The 17,634-nt window shown below is 39.6% G+C and overlaps 2 protein-coding genes and 2 long non-coding RNA genes across 7 annotated transcripts in view; 2 read left to right on the forward strand and 2 right to left on the reverse strand.

Annotated features, from left to right (window-relative positions):
• The window catches only part of LOC138067149 (uncharacterized), a 133,199-nt gene extending 122,753 nt beyond the window's left edge, over positions 1-10,446 (reverse strand). Inside the window, exon 1 of the long non-coding RNA XR_011140857.1 lies at positions 10,247-10,446. This is a non-coding gene — a long non-coding RNA (uncharacterized lncRNA). The remainder of the gene's footprint in view (positions 1-10,246) is intronic.
• On the forward strand, positions 4,277-7,973 carry FABP2 (fatty acid binding protein 2). The gene is made up of 4 exons (XM_009674855.2): positions 4,277-4,381; positions 5,097-5,269; positions 5,849-5,956; positions 6,844-7,973. The coding sequence occupies exons 1-4, from the start codon at positions 4,315-4,317 to the stop codon at positions 6,892-6,894; spliced, it is 399 nt and encodes a 132-aa protein (XP_009673150.1). The 5' UTR covers positions 4,277-4,314; the 3' UTR covers positions 6,895-7,973.
• Positions 10,447-10,678: 232 nt separating the features above from the next.
• On the forward strand, positions 10,679-12,057 carry LOC138067150 (uncharacterized). The gene is made up of 2 exons (XR_011140858.1): positions 10,679-10,971; positions 11,706-12,057. It is a non-coding gene; the product is annotated as an uncharacterized lncRNA (long non-coding RNA).
• A 1,702-nt stretch (positions 12,058-13,759) lies between these two features.
• The window catches only part of USP53 (ubiquitin specific peptidase 53), a 42,955-nt gene continuing 39,080 nt past the window's right edge, over positions 13,760-17,634 (reverse strand). For all 4 annotated transcript variants that reach the window (XM_068941723.1, XM_068941721.1, XM_068941722.1 and 1 more), the window contains one exon: positions 13,760-17,609. In XM_068941723.1, coding sequence (XP_068797824.1) covers positions 16,625-17,609 — 985 coding nt within the window. In that variant the 3' untranslated portion in view covers positions 13,760-16,624. The remainder of the gene's footprint in view (positions 17,610-17,634) is intronic.

Consider the following 17,634-nt stretch of genomic DNA (forward strand, 5'->3'; position numbering starts at 1 on the left):
AAGCTTGTGGAATATTCAAACATTAAAAATCTATAAAAACAATTTTAATCATAACTTTAGAAGCAGGGCTAACTGGAAAAACAGCTTTTATATGGAACTCAAAGAACTTCGAATACAGTGCATATAGTAAGATTTTTACATAGAAGAAAACTGAAGTCAGATTTTAGTAGGCTAATACTCCTATACAATTCATATAAACTGCGACAGAGGAAAAAATACAGCTGCTTGTTCTGTTGCTGACGTTACACCAGATCTCAGAGAAAGAACAGCTCTCTATCCTGCTAGTGCTACACTAATGCAGAGAACGTAATGTAATTGTAGAGATTATAAATGATTATGTAATTCATAATCATAATTATGAATGTAATTCATAAATACTGACTATCTGTGGAGATTCTGAACCACAGGAAGCTCCATCTGAACCTGAGAAAAAACTTCTTCACTGTGAGGGTGACAGAGCATTGGAACAGGTTGCCCAGAGAGGTGGTGGAGTCTCCTTCGCTGGAGATATTCAAAAGCCGTCTGGATGTGATCCTGGGCAATATGCTCTAGGTGACCCTGCTTGAACAGGGAGGTTGGACTAGATGATCTCCAGAGGTCCCTTCCAACCTAAACGATTCTGTGATTCTGTGATTCTTGCTTAACTGACAGACCTGTGGGGCTGATCTGAACAGGATCCCGAGGATTCATACTCAGTGAAAAGAAGTATGAGGAAAGGAAAACAGAAACGGAGCAACAAGCTGAAATGCAAAATTCAGCACCCAACCACTTGCTGCTCCCATGGTAAAGGAGTTTGAGTTGGCTAGTTAGCTACACTTCTGAGAGAGATCCAAGGACCACAAGGAGGGAGAGGCAAGTTGTGAGAAGAAAAGTCTACCTGATACGCACGAAAGTCCCAGTTAGTTATGAACCTTTATAGAAGACCCCCGTCCCCTTTTTTAATGTTCAGAAAAATTACTGTTTAAGTTTGATGCAGAAATTCATGCCTAAGCTGTGGGACACTACTACTCTTGAGTTATTTTTTCAGAGTTAAAGATGAAATGGATTTAAATCAAGGAGAATAATCAGTAACGTTAATTTTGTTTAAATATATAAATATTATGTTAGACATTATAACATTTCTTTAATCAAATGAATCAGTAGGTTCTTGGAGAGAATGTAGAACCCATTTACAAACCAGAAAATTCTCTTGAAATTCTCAAAATAAATGGTAATTTTCTGCCTATTTGTTAGATTTCATACACCCCTGCAATAATGGGAACTAAAGGGCTACTTCCATTATTCAAATATAGTATTTTCAAAGTAGCTGTCAGTTAAAAAAAAAAAAAAAACAGGATTGGCATTCTTTGCAAATAAAAGTACTGTACATTATAATATTATATAGCTAGAAGAATATGTATATATATATGTATATAGTATTTGAACTGCTGTACAGCCTCCCTTTTCTAGTGGATTCAACAAAAATGGTTCAAAAGTTGCACTACACCACTGACAGAAGGAACACTTCTGCAAAGATTACGAAGAAAGCAGAGTTGATAATTAACTGTTAATCAACAATAAGTTGCATGAACTATAGCCAGACACCAGATATTTTTATTTATGGATATATTACATATATATAAAATACACATGGACAATGATAACTACAAAAGGTCAAGGGATGCTCCAATGCAATAGAAGAGATAATCAGACTAAAAAGAAAAAAAAACTTCATTTTGCCCATTTTCTAAACTAGCTGAACAGTAAATACATACCCATGATTAGCACAGCACTCGACATAAGCTATGATGCCTTTTGAGACACTAAGTTCAGATTCAGCACCACGCTAATACAACTGTACATCTTCCATCTTACAGTTGGCTGATTTTTATCCCGTTCCGATTACAGGGCAAGTATGCTAGCAGGGACATATTTCCATAAATCAAATGTCTTGCCTATATCATAAACCGCTCCAGCTCAGAATGAGACGAAGTACTTCAGTTTTGTCCCACATACAAGACGACGATTACAGAATTCTAATATTTTAATTATAAAGACAATTTTTTTTTTTCTACCACAAATTATGCCTACTTCTTTGCAAAGATTATTTTGGAACATTTATGTAAGTCTAAGTGATTAAAAAAAAAATGCATGAAAATGTGGGAAGAAACTTCATGTAAAACTATGTAACAAGACCTACATGTTGGTGTTATACAGGTATGTAGGAACTTCCCTCACCACCTCCACTAAAGGAAGAGTAAACAGCCTGGAAGCCTTCCATCTGACAGGCTTTTTTATGCTGAAAGACCAGAACGTAAGAGGCAGAAGAAAAAGGAAAGAATATCTATCTAGTACAGGAAGAGTTTCAGACTGACTCTCCCTAGCCCTAGAGCGAAAAGGCATTTCTCAGACTGAAAGACTGCAACTTTGAGGGAGAGGAACTACAGTAACTTGGACTTTGGAAGATGGATGGATAAACTGCAGCCTAAAGAGAACATATGTCCACAACCCCAGTCCTTGTTGCTCGTGGGTAAAGCTTCCCACAGTGAAAAGGAACTCGGCTGTGCATCCCTGTTCTCTCCCAGCTGCATAGTTCACTAGGTTAGTGCTCCAGCACGTTCAACACTGCCCTTGACTGGGGGCTACTACTTTGCCCTCATAGGAACTGTTCATGTGGCCAGTGAGAGTCTTCATATTCTCCCCTTTTCCCTACACAGTTTAGGCAAAATCCCAGGTTAGAAAAGCAGATGGCTCACTTCAATTGAAATGGATTAAGGAACACTCATAAAAGCAGCTCCATCGGCAGATCCGAGAGAACCTCTGGCAGAGAGGCAAACTACTGCAGGGAGAAACTACTTGAACTGGTATAGCTCTGGTTGCAAAATGAGGTGTTCACAACTGCCACAGACTAGTTTGCACCAAATCCTATGTTTCAGGAGACCAAAGGGTCTGGGAAAAATTATTTCTGAGACACGGCCAGCTTATAGCACTCTGTTTTAGCTGCGAGCATGGAGCTTTTCCTCTTACCGCTTGTAAAAATAGGAATCAATACTCTAGCTTTCTTCTTTAAAAAACAAACAAACAGCAACAACAACAGGTGAGAGATACCTGTCAAGCTATTTTTCTTCTCCAGTCTGTTAGCTGGATTAGCACTGATCACAAGATGAAGCTGACTGAGTGAGAAGTCACACTATTCTGGTATCACTAGCAAAGTTCTAAATTCATAGTTACACTTCCAGTAAAAGCTCATCTTCTACGCTGGAATCCTAGATGTAATATATCATGAAAACAAGAGACACTGATAAAATTCAGTGGTGCAACCTACGATGTGCTACCAAGCAAAATCCAGCTTGGCATTTAGAGTCTACATTATTTTAAATCTAACAGAGAGCAAAGTTGGTGCCATGCACTCGAACAGTGTAAGTATGACCCCAAATTTGGTACAGACAGAAGCTGGCACAATAGATTAGCTCAGTTGCAAGTAGCATCATTTTGGGGGGAAGAAAGTGTATTCACAAAAGCTAAGTCAGGGTAGGCTCTTCCTCTGCATTATTCTTGAAGGAGATAAATCACGAACTTATGGAACTCAGCCACGTCAGATAAATTCACTTAGCTGCACATCTTTTTTTTGCTGCAGGAACGAGTATATGCACACCACATTCACCAAGCATGTTATGATATAGACAATTTGAAGAAATTACTTAGAATTTAAACTATATATTAAAGAGCGGGGATGAATACAGAAGATCATCACAATTTTCACAGCTCAGCACTAGACAAGAAGCACGTGAACAGTTCTCTGAAACAACCTGCACGCGCTCAGCAAATCCTCTGTCCTATGCTTATTACTTAAGAGTAGAATCAGTTTCTACAACAAATTGTAACAGACAAAGTAGAGATTTGTGTTCGGTTTGTTGAGTAAATATATTTTCTCCAGTAGTATAAAGACTCTCCCAGAGTATAAAGTTCTATACAATAAAGATACAGAAAATATCAATAAATTTTCTAAGTCAAATTATTGCCTTCACTGGGCAGCTGATTTTTTACTACAATTCATATATGGCAAGATGAATGTATTAGCCATGCTTTAAAAGAAAAAAGAATAAGAAAGATATTGTCATGATTTGCTGGCAAAAAAAGGAGAGATTCAGCGGGCAGGGTGGTTACAATCGGATATCTGATTAAACTACAGTAAACTTTACCTTGAAAAGATCAGCACACACTTGAGCTTTAGCCAGCCACATCATCCTGTAAATTGCTTTCAAGATAAGCTAGTTCATAAATTCTCCTAGCAAAGCTCCGGTACTGCAGGGAAGTCCTCCTTCAGACAAAAATATGGCATTTAATGGTACTTGGGAAATAGACAGAAATGAAAACTATGAAAAGTTCATGGAGGCAATGGGTAAGCCTTACTTTTCCAATCCTTTCTAAAAGGATAATACCACTATTACTGAACGTAAACTCTATCTGGCTATGAACTACCTTTTGGCTAGCCTGTCGATTTGCTGTCTGATGCTCTGCTTTTGTGTAGCGGCCCGTATTTATTTTCAAAATATTCAATTTTTTTCTCTCTAGGGAAAAAAATAAGCTATTGGGAAAAGTTCGGATTCCCCCTACCTTATGTTTATCTAAAGTAACTAACTCCAGCATTGGTGTTTCACATTTACATTTGGTATGGCAAGGCAGAGGGAGGAATCTCTCAGTCTAATTTGTCTTGGAAGGGTTCCAAGAAGTTGAATGATGATAACATTTAAGCAGAATTCTGCAGCAGGAATATTATTTTTGATGATACGCTATACGCTGGTTTAAAAATTACAAAGAAAGGAAATCACTAATCTTAACTTTCACAGAAAACAGGATTCAAGACATTTTAACACCTTAACGCTTACTTCAAACTTGTACCAAGCGAGTGTAATAGGGACACAAACATAACAGTTGTATAGTGTTTTGTGTCCAATCTGTACTGCTGAAAATAGCCTCAAGAAAAGGTGAAGAAAAAGAAAAATCTGGGCCTACGTACTGAGATAAGCTCACTTGCCCATACAGAAGCCACAGGAAAAGACATAAATATGATGCTCTGAAGTATTTTTCTAATTGATGTTAATTGATTTTTCTAGGTATCAATATAGTGAAAAGGAAGTTAGGAGCCCATGATAATCTGAAGATCGTTATTCAGCAAGACGGAAACAAATTTACTGTCAAAGAATCAAGTAACTTCCGTTCCATAGAAATTGAATTCACTCTTGGAGTCAGTTTTGAGTACAGTTTGGCTGATGGGACTGTATTAACTGTAAGAGACTTTGCCATATGATCATAACTTTATGAAGAACAGATTTAAGATGAATGATTTGTCTTTCTAGTTTTTAAATAAATTTAACTCCTAGGGTCTTTTAAGGTTTGACTACCCAGATATGTTTGCAGCATATATAGAAAAACATAAGTTAGTTTCAATTGTTAATGGAACGACATTTAAATATGAAGCTCAGGGCTAGATGCAGTGCTCAAAAAGCAGATTATCCAGCAGCTTTCACGTGCTGAAAGCCATGCCATTGCAATTATATTGCTTGTAAGACACAACCTAGAGCGAAGAGTGGGTATTTATAAGAAACTGCTTTTTTGGTATTGACATAATTCATTAAAATAACGTGTACTGAGCACTAAAAATAAAAAATCACTAGTTTGATTGACATGCAATTAAATAAATTAGACGTAGTTTCATTAAATATTCCATTTTTACAGCATTTCTGACAATGACAAAAAAAGGATCACATTGTTTCAATCTCTTCCTACTTGTAAACATTGATGCAGTCTTTGTGCAAAATCAGTGTCATCTTTATTTATTTATTTATTTATTTATTTGCCACCACAGGGCTCTTGGAACATAGAAGGAAATAAACTTGCAGGAACATTTACTAGAAAAGATAATGGCAAATCACTCCTGGCATTCAGAGAAATCATAGGTGATGAACTTGTTCAGGTGAGTTAAGCAATCACTTATGTGTAACTTAAAACCATAACGAACTGAAACATTTTCAAAGCTGTTCCAAAAAAGTAAATACTTTATTCATCCTAAATAACCTACCTTTAGTTAAAATTCTCACAGTAATCTATCAAAATTTAAAATTTTAAAATAAAATTGGCAACCCGTGATTTTTATGTTTTCCTACCAGCGTGAAATGGTGAAATGTATCTTACCAATGCATTCTGAACTCTGTGAACAGAGGCTGTCATACCATACACACGCACATTCTGACTGAAGGCCCTTTTCCAAGTGCCTGCCCTTTTAAAGTCTTACTATGGCAGCATCTATATACTACATTTAACAGTTGATATAGGACCTTTCAAGACAAACTTAGGTTTAGGTGTGGGTTTGGGGGAAGGGGAAGAAGGGAGTGCTTCACAGCTCTGTGGTAAAGCTAGAAACTAAACTCTAATGTTTTAAAATCCTCTCCGCTATTTCATCACAAGCTTAAAAAAATTCCACGAACAGATGTGAGATTTGAGATACCAAATCCACACAGTCTAACCCTTCAGCCTTTCTCCACAATTTTAATATAGGCAGCCACGTAGATGAGGCTTGTTAAATAACGGTGCTGGGAATATGGGGTTTGAACTTTTTTTTTTTCCCAAGCCCCTAAAAGTTTTCCAGTGACAACACAAATGTTTGTATAGAGAATTTATAACTATTGACAATAGGCTCCTTTTCTTAAGTTCCTTTCCTCAGAGCCCTTACAAGCAGTCTATAGAGCCCCAAAGTGCCACCTGTCCCAATTAACCAACCACTATTAACCATCTCTCAACAGAATCTGTGAAATAAATTTTTGTAATAGCAGTTACTGATTTTTCCCCTTAATTTTTTAACAGACCTATATATATGAAGGAGTTGAAGCCAAGAGAATCTTCAAAAGGGGCTAAATACTTCATCCAGAACAGGACCAGAAACAAAATCCGATGAAAAAATATTTTTTCTACTTATCCTCTGCTTCTTTTTCCTTTCACTCCCTCACAGCACAAAATTGTGATTACTTACCCCAAAGAAAGCATAGGCCAGTTCCTCACATTTAGTCTTTTGCCTTGATTACACAACATCAATTACACTTTGATCCAAGTACTGAAATGTTATTTTTACCAAGCCGTTCCTGTTTGAGTACCACATTCTCCCTGTATTGAATATTGTGTAATAAGGATTGTAAAATCTAAAAGAACCCTGAAAACACCCAAGTCTCCCAGACAACTATATATACAGACTATGAGTAAAAATATTGCAGGTACATTAAAAAGATAAAGAATGACTTCAGACTAAGTTGACTTCAAATACTGGTGCTTCTCACGAGTGAATAAATATGTATAATGTTCTGCTCATATTGTCCAGTCTGTACATGATGATTTTAATTCAGCCTCTCCCCCTTCAGCCGCACCATTTCCTAAGGGCTGAGGTAATAATAATTAATCTTTTGAGGGTCAGCATTACTTTAGGCCCACTGTGCCCCTGTAATCATGTGGTAATATAGTGCTGTCCCTATGTCTAGGGGGTAGCCTGCTTCCCAGCCCTGCACCCCTTCTGGAACACGTGTGGAACACACCTGCATGCTGCAAGAACTCTTGTTCTTCAGTAAATATTCCCCAATACTGTTTTCTTAGCTTCTGAGGATTTTGCATCCATGTTCCTACTGTCACAGTTAGGAATAAAAAAAAAAAAAAAAACACAAACCTGATTCATGTAAGAGCTTTGCTGAAAGGTGAAAAATATTGTGCGGCCCTGAGGACAGCCTTGAGGTTTAACCCAAAATATCAATGCAGCCTGATCTGTAAAGTCTCACAGCACTTCATCGCAGAATTCCCTGATGACAGCATGTGGCTAGATAATCTTCTGCCATGTGCTTATTTGTATGCTGTTACAGATCCCAATTTCAAATATCTTTTCTGAACAGGTATGTTTAAATTATGACTTTAATGGATTTTTTAAATATCTCACAAAATTTTTTCTATTATTTTCTTGGCTGTCTTTGACTGTCTTTTTCCTGGGCATAAACGACAAAAAAAGAAAAACAAAACATTTTTTTCCTTCAGTTATTGATGTTTCTCTAGCCTACACTTTTTTGGTTTTTAGAGTCTCATAGCTCCCTCTATTGGTAAAAGGCTCTCATGAATCAAAAAACGTTCAGGTTAGGATTGGCACATATCACCCTTCATTATAAGTTGTTTTTTTCCCCTCCAAATATTGGTTGAATGCAATTTCCTGTGTAGATACAATCTTCTTCAGTGGACAGATATACCACATCACAAAGAAGAAAAGATTACCTTACACAGTACCTCACTTCAATGAAGAGGCGTAAAATGGGGAAACAAATTATGAAAAGAAACCAAAAAATACTATATCTGAAACTATAGTACTACCAAATTCTGTGCATCTCTAGGTTGCTTTATTTAGATACTAAAGCCTTTGAAAGAGGAATAAGAAGAATAATAGCTTGCAATAAGCTCCATGGCAGCTTCTTTCACTAAGGCTATGCGCACAGAACAAGTAAACTAAACTGTAAGAGGCCCTAACCATTAAATTTCCATTACAGAGTTTGACCTTCATTATCAGCTGTATGTCATTATTGCTTCTAAATCGTAGAGAAATATATTAATGATTATGTCTCAAAGGTTTCAGGAAATTAGAGGAAGCTATTTTATTTCCTTAGACACTTTACTGGCTGGAAGGAAAGCTGTATTACGTTTCTGAATGTGTTCTCTATTTCTTCCCTGAGTATGCTGACTCTGTAACAGTCTCACACTCTCCTGGTTCAGAAAGCTAAACCCTACCGCATTCTTTGAATCATACTTATCTCTACCACATCTGCAGCATAACACATATTGTTTCATGGTTATTTTGATCTAGATTACTGGATCTATTTGACTGATTGGCTGCAATAAGAAGACATAATTAATAGGATTTTTTCTGTCAAACACTTGAGAAACTATTCTAGTAAGTTTTGGATTACATACAAGACCATGAACTGAAAAGTAATGTGATATAAAAAACCCAAAGATATGACCTGTAAAACATTTAACAACTCCAAATATTCCAGACAGGCAAGGTGAGCAGCTGTTTTGAATATACTTGAAAAATGAGAAAAAAAAACTCTAAAAACCTAATCTCTAATACTTGAGCTAGAATCAGCAATAAGTGTTGAGGGGAAAGGGTACAACTTTGGCAGTGGTAGACTTTGGCAAACCAACCAATAGGATCACTATATTAAAAAGTGAATGAGATAGTCTAGTAAATTTGACTAGGAGACTTATGTTTCCTATTGTTTTCAGAATTACATTACTTTGCAATCTAAGAGGAAATAATTTGCCTCGAGGAAACTGCAATCCGTAACTCCCTTTGCTCAAATGAGGCAGTAAAGATCACTAAAAGAAATACATTTGGGTATATGGGGGAAATATTAATAATATTCCTCAAAAACTCTGTAACGTACTTCATGTACTATGCATAGGCTTAACTGAAACTTTATATAGAAAGACAAATTAAAGTTCATACTGATTTGTAACAATCCTATTGACTGAAGGAAAATAGTTAGGCCTAAATGCATGCTTATGAGATGCTAAACTCTGACCAGATGCTTCTCACCCACTATCTACAGAAGTGCTGCTTTGTCTCCTAGTAGGATGAAACAAAGTGTTAACAGCTACAGTGAGGAACTCTTTATTTAGGACACAAAAATAATTATACTCCTTTCAATCCTGACTGAGCTGGTTGGACTAAGCATGCCACACCCATTCAGGCAAGGGTGATACATGAATTACTCTGTGGCTCTTTAGGGTGCAGAAGCTCCAGCGAACTTTCAAGCACAGGGGTATAGCTTTAAACTATTTTAAGTTCCCTATATATCTTTGCACAAACATTTCCTAGATGTTACCTCAGTTTTCTCAAGAGGATCATCTGCTCTCTAAGCAGCTGCATCAGGAAAAAGTCTTTGTAAACGTTTATTTCCTTAAAAATCCTAATACAGTTTCTTAACAAGGCCAACATGATTTAAATGGACTGACCAGCTGTCTTTCCCCATAGCCTTGTCTCACCTGGCCATGTGCCCAAGCAGTGGCAGGCAGCACTGGTGCCCAAGTACTACTACAGTAATGCCAGTCACCAGCTCAGTCAGGCTCACACAGTCCCCAAGAAGCCTCGGCTTCTTCTCAGCACTAGCAGCAGCAGCGGCCCTGCCTGTGTCTTTAGGGCATATCTTTACCACACGTTAGCCAAGCTCTGCCACAAAACTACCTGGGCCTGTCCTCGCCACCAGCTCCTCAGCGCACAGCCCGCCTACACGACACAGGGCGCGCTCCTTCGCGGCGGGAAGGCCACCCTCTGCCGCAGGTAACGAGGCCGCTCGCTCGACGCGGGCCTCCGCGGCAGGCTCGTGAGGAGAACCCAAAACCTCCGCCGCCACCGCCGCCGGTAACAACGGGGGCGGGGTCACGGCGGCGGCAGGCGGCCAGCACAACAGCGGCAACAGCAGCGCCACCCCCCGGGCGGGAAAGGAAGCAGCGCGACAGCGCGCGACCGCCAACGGTCACCAACTGCCGCCCCCGCGGCGGGGCGGGGCGGGGCGCTGCGTGGCGCGCGTGGACAGCGGGTGCGTTTGCGCAAGGGCGCGGAGGTGGAGTGGGGGGGGCAGTACGTGCGCTCCGCTCTCATTGGCTGCAGGCGCGCAGAGGCAGCTGGCGCCTGCGCGGTCGGGGGCCGGCGGTGCGTGGCGCGACCCGGGGCAGCCGGCGGGACTGCGCTGCCCGCCCGCGGCGGGGAACATGGAGGCGGCGGCGGCGCGGCGGCGGCGGCGGCAGCAGGAGCAGCAGCAGCAGGAGGGCGCGGGCGCGTCGCCGGCCGCGGGCGGCAGCCTGTCGCTGTCGGGGCAGTCGTACTGGCTGGACCTGTGGCTCTTCGTCCTCTTCGACCTGGCGCTCTTCGTGCTCGTCTACCTGCTGCCCTGAGGGCGCGGGGCGCAGGTCAGCGCCGGGGCCGGGGCCGTGGTGCTGAGCCAGACGAGCGGCGGGGCTGGCGGCGGGCCGGCGCCGCTGCGTTTGAGGCGCCGGCGGGTTGGGTAAGAGAGGCAGCGGCCCCGCAGGGAGGGCGGCTGCGGGGGGAGCTGTGCCGGCCCGCCGCCGGCGGAGCCGCCCGCAAGCCCCCATGCGGGCTAGCTCGGGGGAAGGAGAAAAGCAGCCGCCTGCGGCGCAGTGCTGGAGCAGCTGTGTGGGCTCTGCTGCCTGGCATGTCCCGGCCGCCTGGCCTGGCAAGGGCCTGGCGCGCACGAGGGCCGGGGTGGCGATGGCTGGGAGCAGAAGGCGGTGCGCCGCAGCCTGCGTTAGTCCCAGCTGTTTTAAAAACAAGATGCTTCACTGTTGCATCCGACCAGCTCGGATCCGACAGTCCTCCAAGCCATCCAGCTTCCTGTATGCTGATAGTCCTTTACTACACAGGAAGAGCAATGGTAATAAAGTGTTCACGATAAGACGGCCCTGACGCACTTCAAGCAGATGCGTGCGCACCAAAGACCTCTGAAAAAATAGGAAGCTGATTCTAGATAGCTGGCAACCTGATTTTTTTCTTTTTTTTAAAGGAAAATTTATAGTAATTACTCTTAGATATCAACCCATGCTTGATGTTTCTTTCATGTTTGCTCTATCTTCTGGAGGACTGCATGGTACTGCAAAAGTAACCAGATTTTCTTTGTTCTTTATAGAACCATGCCTAATCACTGTGATGCACCTTATGAAAATAGTGGAAGAGGAGGACTGTTTGTGCAGCATGAACAGCTGGGACCATGACTTAACTTGTATCTGAATGCAAGTGACTATACGTATTTATATATATATATATATATATACACTAACCACAATATGTCTCTGGCTGTATCGCAAGTGATATTGTTTAGGTTTTTAGGATCACCTGTATCCTGTTTTTTCCTCTGTACGCTAAACTGTGCCTTAAGGTAATGTAAGACAATGTGACTGTGCTTTTGCAATTCGTGCCCAGAGATTTGTTAAGCGTAAATGAAAATATGCACTATTTGAATAAAATCAACTGAAAAGACAGACTGTAGAGCGCCTGAAAAGTAAAAACCAGCTCTTGCATAGACTGAAGTTGCAACTCGGACCCCTTTTCTCTGTAGACCAAAGTGACCCTGTACTGCTTGATCTTCAAGCAGTTAATCATGAGATTTTGATGCTGCCACTTTGGTTTTCTATTTTACCTCTCTCTTTTTACAGCAGAACATATGAGGTTCCTGTGCTTGAGCAGGCACCGTGCCTTTTGAAACATGCCAGCATCTAACAATAGTAGCCCACTGTCCACAAAGATCTTACTGATTTAGATGAAGTAAGTTCTGATTTCCCTGCTATAAACAGTGAACAAATGAGCTTATGACAAGAGCTGCCTTCTGTAAACTGACAGGCTGTAAGTACCATACCTCTTCCATGTATGTCATAGATGACTATAAGTAGACAGTGGTAGGCTTCAACTTCCAGCTGCCCTTTCAAAGTTGATAGGGTTGTCATTACAATGACAGAGATATTTCTTTATTCAACATTGCTTTGAAGTCTCCTATCTTACATTCTAGGGAAAAGAAAAAGCTTACTCCAGCTCCTCACTTAGCCTTCTTTTACCTCGTAAAGCTTTGGGGAAGACTGTCCTCAGCTATGGATAAAGGCAGGTCAGTTGGTTGTCTTCAATATTTTTTCTCTCCTGTGACTATTGCTCTCCAGCTCTGAGAAGGACAATTCATATGGCTTTCAGGAATAAATACCAAACATAACTGGATGTCAGAGACTTTGAAGCAGTAGGGTGTTTCAATTTCCTCTAACACATTACATGAAAAAAGGCTGTTACTAAGTTAAAGAGGATTCAGGATGCAAAAGCGGGCACACTTTGTTACAGAGAGCTTCCATTCTTTCCTTTTATTTTTCTTTCATTGTTAAAAAGAAAAGCGCTGTTTATTGAAGAGTTTTGTCTTTATGCATCAGACCTGTATGTTTGGAAATAAGTGTAGGCCTCTTCTGCTAGTATTCAGGATCAGGACTGCTGGCTCCTATGAAAAGACTTAGGAACACGGATGAAACCACTGATGCATAGCGTTAAAAAAGCTGAGCTGTGATTGATTACATTTTTCATTAAAAAAGAAGCAAGTACAAGACTGTTTATATTTCTGACTGCTGTCACTCTTACATAGTTCTGTTCCCCTCCTCCCCCCAACAAAAGTTGTAAAGGAGACAGCTAAGATTACATCTTAACTGAATAGCCTTTGGAAAGCTAAAAGAAATTTCTCCAGAGAAGACTGAAGCTCGTTCAAGCAGGTCTGACACAGAAGGTTTTACATACCTCAGAAAATTTGAAGCTAACAAAAGCCAGACTTTTGAGACATTGAGCTCAAGCTGTTTCATGTACTCTTGGAGCACCTGAACGTGTAATCCAGGCAAATTTCAGTTATCTATTGGAACAAAGCTGGTAAGTCAGAAAGACAACCAGGATAACTACTCAAGCAGTTATCACCACATCTGGGTGGTGATCAGGGTATTGAAATTGCTTTTTGCATTTCATAGCTATTCAGAAAGCTAAAATAACTTTATTAGTTTTGTAAGCAAATACTTCAGAAAATGAATTTTACTGTTCAAATAAGATAACTCAGCCACCATCTCTTCAAAACTTTCCACCATTACTAGCAGTACTATCTGTTAGTGTGTCAAAACATAATTCTAGAAATCCAGAATTGTTTAGAAAAATGGAAGAGTACAAAGCACAAAAGACGCAGTTGAAACTTTATCTGATCGTTTGAACAAGAAGAACTTTGCAAGAAAATAATTCTAAAGACTGAAAAATATATTAATTACAAGACTTGTTAAATGTATTTACTGTTACAAAACTGTCTAGGCTCTTATACAAATCTATAGCAAGAAGGGGACATTTATAAAAAAAATAAATAGGCACCCTAGGTAAGTCAAAACAAATTATCACATATTAGTTAGCAAATATTACATACATACATGGAGTGTAGAGTCAAATACAAAAACAAAGGTGTCTCAGTTAGCTGTCTATATACTATTATAATTAAATACCTGGTAAACACAGGTCATGTAAAAAGTCATCTAACAGTATTTGTTTCAAGCAAAGCAAGGAGACTAAAGTACATCTGAATTACTGCAGCTGCTTTAAAAAAAAATCAGTAAGTTTACTAGTTGTGCTTAGTGGAAACCAAATTCATTGGTATCAGTAATAGGCATTCCTATTGCTCACTGTACAGAAGTATTAACATTGCTAGGTGTGTTTAAAAATAACTGGTCTAACATCATTCACAGTTGTTGCTGTGCTGTTTATACATAAAAATACTGTCATTTCAAATACAGGATTTTTGCAAACATTTTACAAATTATACATTATTTACAAATTGCAATACTAATCTTCATTTTTACACAAGTATTAGAAGATAGCTTTACCTAACTGGCTATGTATGTTATGTAATATTGCTGAGGATAAACTAGAAAAGTTTTTTGTTTTTTTTTTAAAACAAGTTTTCAAATCTCTTCCAAAAATATTTAGGAATCTTCCAAATTCTTACATATTCAAGATTCTTTGTCTCTATTCAACTGAGTTGCTTACAAAAGGATAATTTTCTTAAGTTGTCATTTACTAGCAAACATACCTAAACATGCAGAATTATTTGCATTACAAATTCCAGAATTCATTTTTTGCTACAAGAAATTTTGAGCAAGAAGGTAGAAATTAGTGGATTAATCTGAGATACCTGGTTTGTTGCATATATCATGTTCCAGTTTTGCTATAAGTTACAAGTAGTTAAAAAAAAATTCATCTTAACAGAGAGTAACCAAAACTACTGTTTAAATTTATACTTGGATAATCACACTAAAACAGTTGTCAACATTTAGTTGAAGCACTAGAACTCTCTTAAGGTACATAAACATATGAAAGCCTTTCTGAGTAAGTTCAGTGTAAGCATAAGCAAGAGTGTTTATCATGTATATTTAACCTCCTTGCATTAGTTTCATAACTGAAAGGCATTTATGTATAGATGTAATCATCCCCACCCCAATTTATTAATATGAATAATTGCAAAATTCAGCCTTTTCAGACAGTGTCAGGGTTTGCTGACATTACTTCTGAAGTGTACATTGTTCAGCGTTACGATAGACTGGAACAGAATTCTAAGCCTGTCTATGTCTCTGATACCACAAGACACAGTGGGTCATTTCAAACACTCACAGCTGCCACAAGGGTGAAATCCTGTTCCCCTTTTTCTCTTCCCCTGCCCCCCCCCCCCCCTCACTGGGCCACATGCTGGCCCTAACCAATCATTAGATATTTCTGTGAACTGACTGAACTTAATCACATAAAATCTTCTGCCTTGTTAGTGAAATAAATCAGGTTTGCAAAAGGCGTGGTAAACGCCTGAGCTGCCAAAATCGCAGGGCGGAGCGCTAGAGCAGAGAAAGAGAGGAACCTCTGCTTCCCATGCCACCTTAGACACTGCAGTCTGAACGGCTGCGGGTTCAGCCTGATCCAGTAAGATACTATTTACCATTTGTAGAACTGCTCTGAAGAGGAAAAAATTTTATGTCAGTAAAATCAAAATGTCTGATCCCTTAAACTTAGCTTAAGATGTCAAGCTGAAAAAAGATACGAAGTTTAATAAATAGCAACATTGACTTTACATGCAACTATAGAATCAGTCTGAACTGAACATGAATAGTAACTATATACCTAAGGCCTTACAAAATGTGTCTTTGACAGTTGCATGATACTTCCATATTTTAAAATTATATCCTATTCTGCCACATCAATTTGTAGTTTATGTGGTTAAACTGAATTTTAGTAAGTTGAAGTAGGTATCTTCTAGGGAGAACAAATCTGATAAATGTATTAGCTTAAAAATGTATACAAACACAGAGCAGGTGTATTAATAGGACAATCTACTACTGTGGTTTATCTGAATTACCTTTAAAATCTTACCTAACACTTGCAAACCAGAACAATTCTAAAAGAATTATTAGTAAGGCTTTTTAAATACCAAGTTATAAATTCTCTGGGTAAACTAGTATTAAAGACACTTAAAGGTTTGTGAAAGCGCAGATTCTCACAGAAGTCAGCTGAAAAAACAAGTAACAGCTCCTGTTACCTACCAGGAAAAATACTGCTCTGTTATAACTGTATTTACTGCATTATATATGGTAGTATGCTTATCCCTTTTGTTAGTCTAAGCACTTGCCGGGTACATTTAGTGTCCACAGTCTAATGGAACACTTTTTTAAAACTGCAACTATTTAAATCATCTTTAAAAATAACTAACATGTAGTTGATCTGAACGCTATACCATAAATACACCCCAAGGGACCACTTAAAATATAAATTGTAAAAGAGAAAGCCAAATAATGGAGGTAAAGTTTAAGGCAACAAGAATAACAAATCAAAGAACCAGAAGCTTAGCACCTCTTCTCCTCTGTTCACCTCTACTTGCATATTCATTGAAACAGTCATAACTCCTAAAAAGGTACCTAGTCGACTGTACCTTGCTTATCACACAAGCAGATTCAAGGTTCCTGTCCACGTAGAGAGTATATGAAATGCAACAGTCAGATCCAGATTCTTTTTAATCTATCTACTGCAGTGTATGCCTTCTACATTTGCCTTGTATCTTTGCTCAGATGTGGGATAACTGGGCCCAAGAGTAGCATGGTAGGTAGCACTCAGTTCTGCTCCCGTTGATGGTAGATGCTTTTCTTTGTGAAAGCCTCCACTGTCTGTAAAATACAGCTTGGGTCTCTGATGATATTTCATCCTATATGTGTCAGTCATACAACTATCTACTGAAAAGTAAGTCGTTAGAGATACACTGTCATTTGCATCTGCATAGCTAGAAGTTGGTCCTGCCTGACAAGATCCTTTCTTTAGAAAGTTTTCAGACACAGTCCAAAAGTCATTAACTGATAAGCCAGGTGGAGAATGTGGTTTATGAGCAAATAGCTCACTCCCTTGAAATGGCTCTCTCAACCTCTGTTCGTTCATAAATACATTTGCTTCCGATACAGATTTTAAAGGTGTGCCCGTTTGCCTTACAGGATTATTTTGCAAGACTTCTGTCAATTTTACATCTGCTGCTGAGTTATTTTCTGATCCTGGTGAAATATTCAGAGTATATTTCTTTGGAGGTAAAGGGGGAGGAAGATTCTGGTAAACTGCTTCGGGCACCCAATGTGCATCCACCCTTCGGAGCGGGTGCCCAGCATGCTCACCAGGAGAGGGCAGCACTGTGGGCAGTTCCGAAGGGTTCTGGGGCACCAATGGCGACAAGCCCAGCTTTGGGCCAAAAGTTCTTGTGGGATGAGGCTGCAGCTGAGAAGAGGAGTGAAAGTCATTGTTGATCGGCCTCCTTCCACAGATGTTTTCTGTATACGAGTGGGGTACATTATCAGCACAATATGCTGACACATTCATCTTCTCAAACTTGTCTGGATTAAGCCACTCTGAAGGATTTTGTTCATTTGCCTTGTTCTTACTTTCTGTCTTAATGTGGTCTTTAAGAACTGGCTGTACAGTTGATGATGGGAAAAGTTTCCTATTAGTCTCAGGCATTTCAGCTCTAAAATACAAAAACCACATAGTTA

Source organism: Struthio camelus, chromosome 4 (genome assembly GCF_040807025.1).
Source record: "Struthio camelus isolate bStrCam1 chromosome 4, bStrCam1.hap1, whole genome shotgun sequence".
Classification (NCBI taxonomy): domain Eukaryota; kingdom Metazoa; phylum Chordata; class Aves; order Struthioniformes; family Struthionidae; genus Struthio; species Struthio camelus.